This window comes from Electrona antarctica (assembly GCF_951216825.1).
Source record: "Electrona antarctica genome assembly, chromosome: 18".
Lineage (NCBI taxonomy): Eukaryota > Metazoa > Chordata > Actinopteri > Myctophiformes > Myctophidae > Electrona > Electrona antarctica.
Window position 1 is genome coordinate 28,032,795 of NC_136799.1, and position 13,995 is coordinate 28,046,789.

General features: G+C 38.6%; 2 protein-coding genes across 4 annotated transcripts; one reads left to right on the top strand and one right to left on the bottom strand.

Moving 5' to 3' along the window:
* Positions 1-1,511: 1,511 nt before the first annotated feature.
* On the bottom strand, positions 1,512-6,266 carry LOC306942365 (kelch domain-containing protein 1). Of its 3 annotated transcripts, none has more exons than XM_079528215.1 (14): positions 6,149-6,266; positions 5,399-5,543; positions 5,207-5,277; positions 4,951-5,068; positions 4,666-4,778; positions 4,415-4,502; positions 3,887-3,970; positions 3,648-3,728; positions 3,452-3,510; positions 2,975-3,093; positions 2,816-2,888; positions 2,576-2,660; positions 2,114-2,166; positions 1,512-1,915 (listed from the first exon to the last, which is right to left on the bottom strand). In XM_079528215.1, the coding sequence occupies exons 2-14, from the start codon at positions 5,522-5,524 to the stop codon at positions 1,774-1,776; spliced, it is 1,212 nt and encodes a 403-aa protein (XP_079384341.1). In that variant the 5' UTR covers positions 5,525-5,543; positions 6,149-6,266; the 3' UTR covers positions 1,512-1,773. The 3 variants fall into 3 exon arrangements, with proteins under 3 accessions (XP_079384341.1, XP_079384343.1, XP_079384342.1); XM_079528217.1 differs by having other exon boundaries at positions 5,207-5,293; XM_079528216.1 differs by lacking the exon at positions 3,648-3,728.
* A 290-nt stretch (positions 6,267-6,556) lies between these two features.
* Positions 6,557-13,425, top strand: pole2 (polymerase (DNA directed), epsilon 2). The gene is made up of 19 exons (XM_079527992.1): positions 6,557-6,694; positions 7,138-7,238; positions 7,384-7,459; positions 7,824-7,901; positions 8,039-8,132; positions 8,289-8,363; positions 8,526-8,609; positions 8,771-8,827; positions 8,998-9,046; positions 9,148-9,220; positions 9,996-10,168; positions 10,655-10,744; positions 11,101-11,155; positions 11,474-11,533; positions 11,619-11,696; positions 12,402-12,510; positions 12,812-12,988; positions 13,113-13,180; positions 13,278-13,425. Exons 1-19 carry the CDS (start codon positions 6,627-6,629, stop codon positions 13,294-13,296), a joined length of 1,584 nt encoding a protein of 527 aa, XP_079384118.1. The 5' UTR covers positions 6,557-6,626; the 3' UTR covers positions 13,297-13,425.
* Positions 13,426-13,995: the final 570 nt, after the last annotated feature.

Here is a 13,995-nt window from a genome sequence, read left to right on the forward strand (position 1 = left end):
AAGTAATGACTTCATTGCTAATGAAGTCACAATAAATTCTGACAATCGATGGAGTTCAGGCCTATTTGATCTATAGAGGCCCTTTATAATCTATCAGGAACAGAGTGAAGCCCTTTAAATATATATATATGTTTATTGGTAGCAGGTTTCAACAATTTAAGTTTAGTTTGAACATACCATTTCCCCCCCATTTTCTCCCTCCCCCCACAGTTATCGTCATCATTAAAACAATATAAAAAAATAATAATAATTGAGTACAGACACAAAAACAACAACAACAAAAAGTCCAGTCCAATCAAACAACCATGCATATTTGACCAAGTGTAAACAATAGGACACAAACAATTGTGAAGCCCTTTTAATGTCAGAACCAAATACATTTGATTTTTTGTTGTTTCTAAATGTATAACAATATGAAGAAATGTAATTGCACCAAGAAGACTCTTCCCTTAGATATGTCAACTTGTTTTTGTTTTTTTTGCACCTGCAATGGTAAGGTACCCGCATGTCACTGTCACCCCTGAAACTTGGTAAATGGTGCATTTATATAGCGCCTTTACCGATGGCGGCGGAAACCATGCAAGGCACCAACCAGCACATCAAGAGTAATTAGGGGTTCAGAGTCTTGCTCAAGGACAGTTCGACACTGACTCTGGGGGAACCCGGGTTCGAACTGGCAAGCTTGCGGTTATCATACAGCCACTCTACCCCTGAGGCACCGGCGGCCCCACAAGAGGAACTTGCTGTTCCTCACAAAGGGTGTGCAGTGCAGTCACTTATAAAGTAACCAATTAGCTGCTTTACTTTCCCTTCTCTGTTAATGGGTAATGCAGTAATGGAGATTGTTTTGGCTAAGATTTTTTCTCTTGTAGCTCCACCCACATGTTTTATTTTTCACACATACTAGCCAGTGATGAATAATGCTTAGTTTTTACACCAACTATGAATTAGGCTCTGATATCATTGAGATACCATTCCAAGACTATTTCCCACCATAATTTCTGTGCATATTTGTGCCGTTTCCATTTTCTAATATGCAGCCACTTTGAAAAGGTATGTGAGCTGGGACTGTGTACTTAAGGTTCATTTCCTGAGCACAGTTCCTGTTCTCCAATCTCCACCCTTCCTTTAGAAGGAATGCATGGCAATGGGGATATTCGAAGGGGCTTATTGAGGCCCCTTGGTTGGCAGCTGCCTTTCTGCTGATGAAGAAAAGTTTCAGGCAGCTACATATACAATGCAAAGGCCTATACTCCCACCTAGTGGTCTTGAAGTAAGACCAGCAGTATGCTGAAAACATACAGTATGGTCTTACAGTATGGGTCGTTTCAATGATCAGTGTAATTATGTTGTATAAACGGTTCTTGAAGGCATGCATAAAGAGGTGGAAGTGTGTGTGTGTGCACTTATGTGTGCCAATATAGCGTATATGTGTGTCATTTAGTATTTATAACTGCGGTCAGTAATTTGACAAGACAAAAGACGCAACCTTTCTGCTGTGCCATTTATTTAACACAGTCACAGTACACTTCCCCCCCCCCAGCATTAAATATAGTATTTAGTATAAAAGATGTGTAAAATGATAAAGTATAGGCCTATCCAAATTTATAACATTTTTCACAATATGTTTCAAAACTAAAATGCTTCCACTAAACCTGATTGGGAAGATCAAGGTTGATGGGAGGACAAGTGCCTTAATAATGATAATAATAATCTATAAATAAAAACCTGCATTTAAAGCATTGAAAGGAAAGTTTTAAGAAGTGTATCAGACTAATGCTGTTTCTTCTTTAAAGGTCTATAGTAAGACATTCTCTGCTGCACTGCTTGCAGCAGCACAGGTGGCAGGAGCGGGAGATGTTTGTGAAGTGTCTTGTCGATGTTCGCATTCTTTGCAATGTAATCCTCACAAAGCCTGTAAGACAAAAGGTTAAAAAAGAAAAGAAAATTAAAACATTATTACACCATATTTACAGTAGAAGTTGTCATTGACACAATGGTAGCTGAATGAATACTTTTTTTTCATGACATCTTTGTAAAACAGCTGCTATATAATTTGTTCTGTATTTATATCCGTTGTGAATCATACAATGCTGAAATTTTCTTTTTTTACCTGAACAGGGGATAAGGTTGTGTCTGGAAAACAAGTGCATCATTGCAGTGACCCTGACGAGAAATATAGATGAAACCTTCCTTATTCTACGTATGGTGATTTTCTTTTTTACATTTTTATACAGGCAATGATTTTATCAGATTTGCATCTTCATTTGATGGAAAGACCTAAGGCACTAAATTAAGTGAACTTCCTTCTGAAAACATTTGTGATTGTAATTTAGGCTTGACTTAAAGTTAATTGTTTCCTTCAAGCGGTTAGCATTTCACATAATCTTGCATATTTAAACTTAACTTAATTAGGACTATGCTGGTATCAGTGTAATTTAATGGAGACACGTGATTTAATCTTCCATGTTTTCAGATTTGCAACTGTTCAAAAGTCTGAGATTAAAACAATTCAGTCCGTTGTGTATCCATTTGTTTATATACAGTCAATGGTATTCACCCTCAGAATACCTACAGTGTCAACAAGCAGGATGTAGTCACAACTTCCTCCGAAGACAATCACATCAGAGTCTTTGCCTGGACATGCCGTGTGCCACAACCTTACGTAGGAAAATAGAATTAGACAGTATACACATTCTCACAATACATTTGTTCACAGCAGATCACCTTAAACTTGGTCAATAATGCTAAGTGAACAATATTTCCAGATGAATATAGTTAAATATATGACAGCATTTTAGGTGATAAAAATTACCTTGGTTTGTTCTGATACGGATGCTCAATCTCTCTCCATTTCTTTGTTTCAACATCAAGCAACCAGGCATCACCTGGAAGGGAAATATTGTTTTTTTATTGAATAAAATAAAATGATATACCATCAAGGACATTGAAATATAAATCATTAATGTCTTACTCATTGGTTTGCAATCTACACTCAGTCCACCAAACAGGAACAAGACATTATCTGAAACTGCTGTGAGGGTATGCCATGATCTGCCCAACGGAATGATGGGAAGGGTGGAGATTGGAACTCTGAGGAAACATACAAGATTTAATGTTAATGTTCATTCATTTTACACAAACATTTGCACTTTAAGGACCACAATGTGCTCTTGAGTATGTTATGTTTGTGCTTTATCCTTTTGACATACTGTATGTAAAATATATATGTCCATGTATATGCATTTTTTTGTCAAAAAAACAATCAATCAATCAATCAATCAACCAACCAACCAACCAACCGCTCAATCAGTCAGTCAATCTCTTTCAGCCCAATGTTGTTGTCTCCCCATTTCATACTGTATCTGTCAGATAATACTAATGTGCAGACTGCCCACTCTAAAGAGTATATCATTTGATTATGTCTAAGTTTATTGCACTACTAACTCACATTTCTGACCATGTCCATGATTCAAGATCTAGACAGTGAACATCATTTGTCCTGGTTTCCTACATTTAAAAAAAGAATAGTGTTACAGTATGTACTAGTGAGTCACTAGTGAGTGAGTCAATTTTATGATCAAAATCTTCCACTTTCCATAGAATACTGACATGCAGTAGACTTGAGATGGATGTAGAATTCTCACCATAACTCGGCCTCCACACACATATCCTCTGTGACACAGTGTTGCACTGGCATGGGCTGCCCTAGGGGCAGGGGCACGACCCTGTGCACAAACATTATCCCTTCAACACCAGAGACACAACAGCACCACGTGCTGTAACTGCTGTTTATAATCCTCAACCTTTACTGCAATTGGTCTAGGCTTACAAACACAAGGACAGCTATCATTCAGACAATTTCTGTGTAGAATAACAGACTTACACAGGTGTGTGGCTCACTCCAACTGGCTTGTGATGGGTCAAACATATGGACCTCATTGTTCCATCCCCAGAAGACATCTTCAACCTGAAAATCATGTAAAGGTAGTTTCATGCACATTCAATGAGAATAACATGTGGTCTAAAGCAGTGGCGTATCCAGGAATGACGTTTTGGGCAGGCAAGGTCATGTGTTAATTGTCGTCTCCCCGTGCACAATCGTAGCACTAAAGGTTTTCAAAGAGATATACCTGCCAGACGAGTAGGATACGAAGGCTGAAAGGCATGCATTTACATTCCAATGGGTGATTGAGGGCCGCGCTCTACCGCAACGGCCAATCAGCTGTCCACTAATAGTTCTCATGTCTTGTTTTTGTCTTCTTTTTTTCTCATTGTATGGATTTTGGCCAGGCCAGAAATGGATTTGGACAGGCGGACACATGCCCTCGCCTTATTGTAGATACGCCTCTGGTCTAAAGACAGAACTACATGCATTAAGAAAGAATAAAGACTACAATTATAACAATAATACCCAAGAAGCCTCATCCACAATGAAACTCCTGTTGCTGCTGTCAATGTCCCTCAGTAGTTTGCGGCCGTACCCTCCAAAGTACATGATCCTGCAGAGTGATTAAGGACAATTTTAACAATTAACCGTGGTGGCTGTAGAAGTTAATAGTTCCAGGTAATGGAATCATTGGTATTTGCATAAAATGAGCGTTCTGTTTCACAATATAGTCTACCTTTGGTAAGAGAAGACTAGTACATTTCCCATGTTCGTACCTTCCATTATAAACCCAGCAGGACAGTTTGTCTCGAGGAGAAGGGGGAGAACCGATGTTGGGTGTGACTTTCTTCCAAGCATATTTACCATCCAGGATGTTGACACAATAGATCTAGTTACAATCAAACACTGGTCATCAGAGAACTAACTTGATTTATACATTTGAGGGAAAATACAGTATTTGATGTTACATTACATTTCATACACTGATACTAGTAATTACCTATTAATAATTCAATCCATTCCACATAATCACCTTTAATTTCCTAAGAACTCATGCTAACCTGATTGGTCTGTCCATTGTCATCACAACCTCCAAATATGTACATATGTCCATTCAAGTAGCAGCCACAAGTCCCAGACATTGAAGGTGGCACTTCCCCTGTCATGCTGAACATTTCCCTTCACAGACCAAAGGTGGAGGAAAGATGTTGTCCTTCATCAGAACATACTGTATAGCCTACTGTGTGTACTAATACTTTTTTTTATTTTTTTTACACAAACAAGACAATTCGATATTACATTAATTCACACTCTTACCATATACCTCGGTGTAAGTCATATACCCAGATTTCATCACTGGGTAGACAAACTTCATCGTCTCCAATTGACTGTCGATTGATTGCACTGTTGTTATTGACATGTTTATCGTTTGATGTAATACAGGCAAAGGTATATAGTGTTTTTCTTTTTTTATGTAACCTAGGCTGATGGTGGATTTCATTTTCTTACCACGTATCCCCCCCACACATATAACCGATTGCCTTCTACCACCGCCGTGTGGCCGCTTCGCTCCTGGGCGACCAGCTCCGCGCAGTGCCTCCGTTGTGCGGATTCCGAATCCACGTCCAGATCCATGGATGTACTTGTAATAGTGCTACAAAACAAATCAGTAAAACAAAACTAAACTAAACTATAGACTAGAGTTTGTCGTGGAATACATTATAATGAATCTATCTAGGGATATGTCGGGTGTCCAGAGAGAGACATGGTAACAGACAGTAGCCCAAACTTTGAACTCGTAAAAAAAGGTGTTTTAATCCACTCGGTCTCGGATTATGTCATCCACTTTCCCGGAGAATAATCGGACATTCGGACAGGTGGGGCAACCAGGAAAGCACCTTAGATTTTGCATTTGTACTTACAAATGCAAAATGTTCAGTGTTACTTTGAGGCAGGTTTCGCTCGACGCACCCAACTAAGTCTTTGAACTCTCGTAGATTGAACATGTCAGAATCGATAAATGCATCTACGAGAGTTCACATTTTGGGCTAGGTCAACTGGATTGGTTATGGAATGTTTAGCAGCTCACAAAAACAAGTGTTTCTCGTTCTTTTTCGGAAATACAAGTATGATGACTGACACAGTCCATTTGAAGCACTTTGATTGACCATTGTAGTGGGGTTAATAAAAACAGTAGTCATCTATAGCTTTATTAATATGCTGTTATATTACAGATAATGAAATACAAAACATACTCACATTCTAAATCAGGCCCAGAGCTGCTCATCTACTCTATTTTTCACCTGCGACGCGGACGTTTACAAAAACAACATCATAACAACATGCGCATGAGGCACTGGCAGATGACATGTTTTGACAGCTCTCCGGTGTTACACCAAAGTTGGTAACCTATCGAATGATGTCATAGCTCATTGCAAACCAACGTGAGAGTATCTTGAAACGATTTTCGTGCACGTTGGAGGGTTATATATTGTGTAAGTTACATTCCTCTGATGGAAAATGGTGAACAGTAGTCTCAAATGTTAGCTTTTGCAACGCCGACACAGAATTCGATAGGTTACCGATGTCGGCTGTACTGTAAGGGGAGCGGTCTTTTTTGCCAGAAGCCAGAACCAGAAGTGATGTAATACAGAGTACAGACGGAAGTTGATATTTAGCGCCAAACCTTGAGTTGTCACTGTTGTTCTTCTTGGCTCATATTAGTACTATAGTAGTCATGGATGTTCGCAAAATAAAGACTAAAGTTTCTACTGGCTTCAAGATGCGAGGACTTATCCTTCGACCGTATGTATCTGCAATGTTCATACCGACTGCATTCGTAAACGGGTTGTGTGTGTGTGTGTGTTGAGTTCTGTTCTGAATTCGCACGAACACAGGAATATAGTGGGCACCTAAACATTGTGGGCACATTAATGTTACATGTCTATTCTTTGACTAAATGTAAAAAAGTAAGAAGAATAATTTGGTCTGAATAGGGCCTAATTGTAAAGTAAACATGATTTGAAAATGCACTGTGCGTCATTATCAGACATAAATTAGTAATTTGCCCTTCAACTTTCTTGTTTATGCCCATAACGTCTGGCTACTATTTCTAGCAAAATCAGTTTACTTTCAGACCATTTCCCAATTGCCACAAAACCAGCGTTGAACACTGACTGACTGTGACTGAATAGGGCTAATAATATTGTATTGTTTGTGCATAATGTTAATGTTGTGTTTTACTACAGTGAAGCCAGCAGGTACCTTGTGGAGGTGCTGGAGTCTGTCAGTGCCATTGAACTGGATGATATCATTGAGAAGGTTTTGGATGCAGTGGAAAAGCAGCCATGTAAGTAAATCAGTTGACATTGGCGAAAATGTGTAGTTTCAGTATAGTTGCTTTTTGTTTATCATCTCCCTGTGTGTGCTTGCTTGTTGTCTTTATCCGAATACTGGTTTCAACTAAATGACTAAAGAACCTTGTCTTCCATCAGTGTCCTCCAATATGATAGAGCTGTCTATTGTGGAAACTGCTGTGCAGGACTGCAGTCAGTCGTCTGATGAAGGACTGTAGGTTCTATATTTCCTCCTCAGTTGAATGCTTTCTTGATTAATGACCTGATTAATTGTGATGTGTTATTTACAAGAACAAAGCAATTTTGCATTGGCAAATCAATACTTGCAAATGCTTAAAAAGAACTCTAATACTGTTATTTTTAGTATAGTTTTATTTGTATGATTGTTTTGTAGTAAGTGGAGAATTATATATTCAAGTTAATTGATCCATGTACTCATCTGTCATGTGTTTGATCATCAATTTGATAACTAATTTAAATGTACCCATACTTTGACCTAGGTTACAGTAATTATATATTGTACCCATAATAACAAAACTATTTTACTTGTTAATTAGAGTTGAATAACTCTTTTGCAGTGATAATGTTTTCAACGTCATTGGAGCTTTTGATATACCCAGATATATCTACAATGCAGAGAGGAAGAAGTTTGTACCGTAGGTGAAAGTTTCTATATACAATCCAGCATGCCAAAAAGGATTCAACTTTGATTGTTGCAAATGTTTCTATTTACGCACCTCAAGCCATGCTGTAATGGCAAAATTGTTGCTAATTATTCATCCGTCTCTCCTAGTATTAATATGACCAGCCACCCAACTCCCAGTTTGTGTGGTGTAGCCAGAGACAAGGCTGAACTCTTCAGGGAACGTTACACACTCCTACAACAGGTCAGTCAGCTCTACTTCAGGATGCGTTTGACTGAGTGTTAACGTTTATGGCCATAGCAAAGTCCCAAAACAACCTTTCGTTGTACACAGAGGTTCTGTGTATAGTAGAATTTCATGAGAGGTTGTCTTTTACTTCTTTATTTTTTTCCTCTGTAGAGAACACATCGGCATGAGCTCTTCACTCCTCCTGCAATAGGCGCTGCTGTAGATGAGGGCAGAAATAAGTTTCAGGTACCAGGCTGTAATCACATCATTATATAAAATCGGCTACAGTGGCTTCAACATGATGTACCCAACACAGTGACATTTTATGAATTTGTATTTTGTGATGGTTTTCTTTAATGTAAGAATAATGCCTATAGTAACATGTCATTTTGATATTTATTCTTCTAGCTGAAGACGGTTGAGGCGCTCCTGGGTAGCACAGCTAAAGTTGGAGAGGTGATCGTATTGGGAATGATCACACAGCTGAAAGAGGTGGCTCACTAGTTTATTATGAAGCACATACACAAAATGTTCTTTTGTGCCTTGAAAATTTCAAAATGTTTTCAACCACAATAAGTATGGCTTTAAATGTACAATTTCAACATTATGTGTAATTTGTGGGTCTTGTTCTTTATTCACCTTCTATATTCTAGGGTAAATTTTACCTAGAGGACCCAACAGGAACAGTACAGCTGGATATGTCCAAGGGAATATCCTTTCATTGTACTTGATGGCAATATTGATGTGAATTTATGATACAAGGGAAGTAGGGAACAGTCTGACCAATATAATTTAGTCAAATGATGAGATATTGTATAGTTATTTGAATGAATATATGTTGAGTATGGATGTACCATCTATACCTTAACTGTGCTCTCACCAGTTCCATAATGGCCTATACACAGAGTCCTGCTTTGTTCTGGCAGAAGGTAAGTGGACATACAGGCATAATACCAAAGACATACTGTACAATTTCTTTCAAACTGAGTATTATGCAGTGTGAAGTTGAGCCTTGTCCTCTCTCCTGTAGGCTGGTACGAGGACTCGGTGTTCCATATCAATGCTTTTGGGTTCCCACCGACAGAGCCATCTGCAAATACAAGGTCAGAAGCTCCAAAGAAAGTGTACTGACTAGGGTTGGGATCCGTTATGTGAACTTCACGTCTGCTATACAATTACAATTCCGGTGGTTCTCAAACGCGACAGTAACTTGTAATTTTTATTTTTGTAGAAGAGGCAAACTAATATTGTTTATGTCGTTTGCTTTGATTGATTGATTGAACACATATTTGTATGATTTGATTTGGGTGTGTTCTAAATTAGTGTTAGTGTTAGTGTTAGTGTTAGTGTTGATTATCGTGTATTAATCAAATTATAAATTAATACTATTATACTATTATACAAACAATATTAATTTGCCTCTTCTACAAAACATAAAAGTTACTGTTGCGTGTGCCAAGCTGTCATTCTCTTGTATTATATCGTACTTGTATTATTTATTTATTTCCCACCACGGAGTAACCTCTTGGCAGACTATCCACCTCGGAGGAAAGTCTGGTAAGGCTGGCAGTGTCGGTAGGTCAATCACCATATGCTCGGACGTAGAATAGATATACGCGAGAAATATAGACCCTTTGTCACTTAGGCCACCTACCAGTTGACACCTACTGTACTTGCCTGAAGCTCATGAGTCATGAGCACAATATCACCTGGCCAAGTGAGCATTTCATATTGCGGAGCCGTTTGTAATTTGGTAACCTGGGTTCGAATCCCGGGTAGGAAATGAAACTTTATGTAATGCAGCTTTAAGTGACCCCGCCCTCACCGTCGTAGTAAAGTGTCTCCTAAAACAATCTGCATCAAAACCTGTTTTTCTAGGGCATACTATGGTAACATCAACTTCTTTGGGGGTCCATCCAACACGTCCGTCAAAGCATCTGCCAAGCTGAAGCAGTTGGAGGAGGAGAATGAGGACGCCATGTTTGTAGTTCTCTCAGATGTGTGGTTGGACAGTGTAGAGGTGATGGAGAAGATCCACGTCATGTTCTCAGGTTTGAAATTGACTCACATTTTCGCTATTTGCTAAATCACCACGTTTCTACATTTGCATTCTGAACAATATTATGCTTACCTTATGTTGGCAACATGGCAAAACTCAGCTAAACTGGAAGGCTTAGTAAAAGAAAGCCTATAAACTTTATAGCCATTATGTTGCTAAGCTGTCCATTGTATATAATAATTAAGACAGTCGTTATGTTCCTGCAAATTAACCCACTTGACGGCAACTTGAGCAAGAATTAGCAGCACTTTACCTCTAATGCTCCATGATGAATTTTCTCTAATCATATAATAGCTCAGATTTATATAGCCTACATTATAACCTAAATTCATAGTCATATGCTGTTTTCACTGAGACCATATGATGTACAATATTGTATATGATATTTTTTTCTAAATATTATATACTGATATTTTCAAGCCATTTCATAGCCACTTTAAATCTAATACAACAGCTATCTGCTTTTTGTCTGGTTTAGGCTATGCTGCGATGCCTCCTACCTGTTTCATCTTCTGCGGAAACTTTTCTTCTGCTCCCTATGGGAAAACACAGATAAAGTCACTCAAAGGTGAGAGTCAAACCCATTATGACCTGAGGGCGATTCTGCGAATGCCTCCTAGTTAGTTCTCACCTCCTAGGTAGTTCTCACAATGTCAAGATTTTCCCAAAATGTAATAAAACTAGCAGATGTACAAGCCTGCAGCGCAGCACAAAGTGACGTGCTGTGAGATGCTATTCTGCTTCTGCTATTTTTGAATAGACAACACAACAATCTCAAATGACAGATGCTTTCCCAGTTTTAATGGTTTAAAATTGTTATCAGTCACAGTTTTCTATGTGACATCTGGTGGTATATTTAGAGGTGAGATAAATGATTGCCTATATGTCATTTGCTGAAAATGACATTGCTTATAATCTTTTTAGAGTCCTTGAAAGCTCTTGCTGATGCCATATGTGCGTACCCCGCCATTCATGCCAGGTAATGTTGCTATTGTGGTCATTCTCTGTTTTGTCCTGTTGAATTGTATTTGGTTGTTTTCTATTCAAGTTCAAGCAACTGAAATCAGAATGAGCTTTATTGTCACATCACAGGTTTACAGAAGTGGGGGAAATTTGTTTTTGTTCTATCGTTCCATCATGGGGGAACATATTATCTACATATTTATTATTTACACATGGATTATTTACACATGGCACCTGAGATATCAGATATATAGGTGTGTGAGCATAGAAGCAGATACTGTACTGCAAATAGTGGCATTGTATGTAACTCAACACATTCTTCCTCATCTTACAGTAGTCGTTTTGTGTTTGTACCTGGTCCTGAAGACCCTGGTCCTAGCACTATCCTGCCCAGGTTAGTATTAATTAAGAGACACACAGTCCTGTCATTCATTGAGTGGTTTGGATACATATACATTTGTATTATTTTTCCTGCTCAGGCCTCCCTTGGCAGACCATATCACCGGGGATTTCAGGGACAGGGTACCCTTCTCAGTGTTTACTACCAACCCATGCAGGTGAATATGGGGAATTTAGAAATATGTATGATATAGGGCAGGGGTTCTCAACGTTTTTGGCCGGGGACCCCCGGAAATGCTTTGGCAATGTCTCGGGACCCCCGCCCCGCCCCCTCCCGACCCCCAATATAAATTGACTGCTACAATAACCTTAAACCATTTTGGGCGGGAACCCCTTTTGGTGTTTTAAGCATTGTTATAATTTAGCTATTTAAAAATAGCAGATCTACAAGTGGCGCGCTACGAGCTTGTAGGTCTGCTATTTTTTAAAAATCGTGAAAAAAAGATTAAAAAAATAATATATATATATTATTTTTTTTGAAAATAATTTGGGGACCCCCTAAAATAATTTGGCGACCCCCCCGAGGGGTCGCGACCCACGGGTTGAGAACCCCTGATATAGGGCATATCACACTGTGCCAAAATGTAAGTTTAAATATTCGAGTACACACACTTTGCTTTTAAAGTTTCCATGGCAGTGTATATATATATATATTGTATTATATTTTTTTCTCTTTTTTTATACACACACACACACACACACACACACACACACACACACACTTCCTAGAGCTATTGTGTTCTAGAATCTAGATTAAAAAAAAACATGAATTCAATAGGAACAGCAAAGCTGAGCTGAAGAGTTATTTATTTATTTAGTTCATGAATATGGCCCCTGATTCTTAATAATTTTCTTCTGACCAGAATCCAGTACTGCAGTCAGGAGATTGTCATTATCAGAGAGGACCTGGTCAACAAGATGTGCAGGAACTGTGTGCGGTTGCCCAGTACCAATCTTGACATCCCAAACCATGTGAGTTTTGGGCTCAAGTGTCCTGTCTCAAAGCTTGTTTTATGATTTAGTTGGCGAACTACATTAATGTTTTTCATACGTTGTTCAAACCTTTAACTGTGTAGTAGTGTGTTGTATCCATAGTTCTCAGATACATAACTGTGGCATTACAGCCTTTCTTTAAAACTGTCTCTCATCAACTTTGACTCATGTTGTTGTCTTGGAAATGTTTTAGTGATCTGGCCTGTTTAGAAATGTTTAGGTTAATCCAAATATCAATCATACTTTTAAACTATTCAATATTGTGTCCCCATTTCCCCAGTTTGTGAAGACCATCCTGTCTCAGGGTCACCTGACTCCTCTTCCTCTGTATGTCAGTCCTGTGTTCTGGGCCTATGATTATGCTCTATGGGTCTACCCTGTCCCCGACGTCATCATCTTTGCAGACAAATATGATCCATTCAGCATTACCAATACAGACTGTCTCTGCATAAACCCGGTATATATCTGCATATATATTTTTTTAATTGAGGCTAGTAATATTGTGAGTGTGTAGATACTTAAGACACTGCTGGTACAGATGAAGTGGCCATTGTCAATATGTTGTCCATTTATTATAATAGGGCTCATTCCCAAAAAGTGGCTTCACCTTCAAGGTGTACTACCCATCCAACAGAACTGTTGAAGACAGGTGGGATATTTTCCTTGGCTTAATGTTCAATTTAAGTTACTTGATAGATACAGAACTAAACTATACAAATAATGGTTGTGTCCTCTTGTCTTTACAGCAAACTTCAAGGGCTCTAAAGACGATATCGACTTGAAAATGGATCTGTTGTGGAACAATGACTTTGTAAAATATGTTCTAAACCACTGGCTTATTTTATTTTGTATCTACCATTTATATTATGAACAATAAAGGTTCACATTATTATATTACTGTCCTATTTTTTGTTTTACTATTTGTCAAATGTATACATTTCCATTGAGTATAAATGGAACACTCTGAGCGTAAATACTCCTTCCAGCCTTATTTCTACCAGTAAGACGCCCTGAGGGCGAGAAGCGACCTCCCTTTAGGGCGAGGTCGCTGAAACAACAACAGAGCTTCTTAATACGGCACAGTTGAGAAGCAGGAGTTAATTGATGGGTGTCAGGGGGGTCTTTAAAGACCAATACCGGTCGAAACGTATGTCCTGCTTGTGGGGATGTGAATTAATACTTGGAGCATTACTAAGTGAGTTGCGAGCCTTTGCTTTTCTTCATGATATCTGTTGGTTTAAAAGTTTGGCTCAGCACCAAGATCGGAGGATGTGCGCCGTTTTATTTTATTCCATAAACTCATAATCATGGATGTACAGAATCAGGAGGGTAGATTTGGGGGAGGGTAGATTTTCAACCTCAAACATGAAACAGGCTTGGTCTCCGTTGATGTCAGTCAAAACAAGGGCGTGGATTCTGCACTTTGCATAATGTGATATCTATAATCTATCTATAGTATAGATG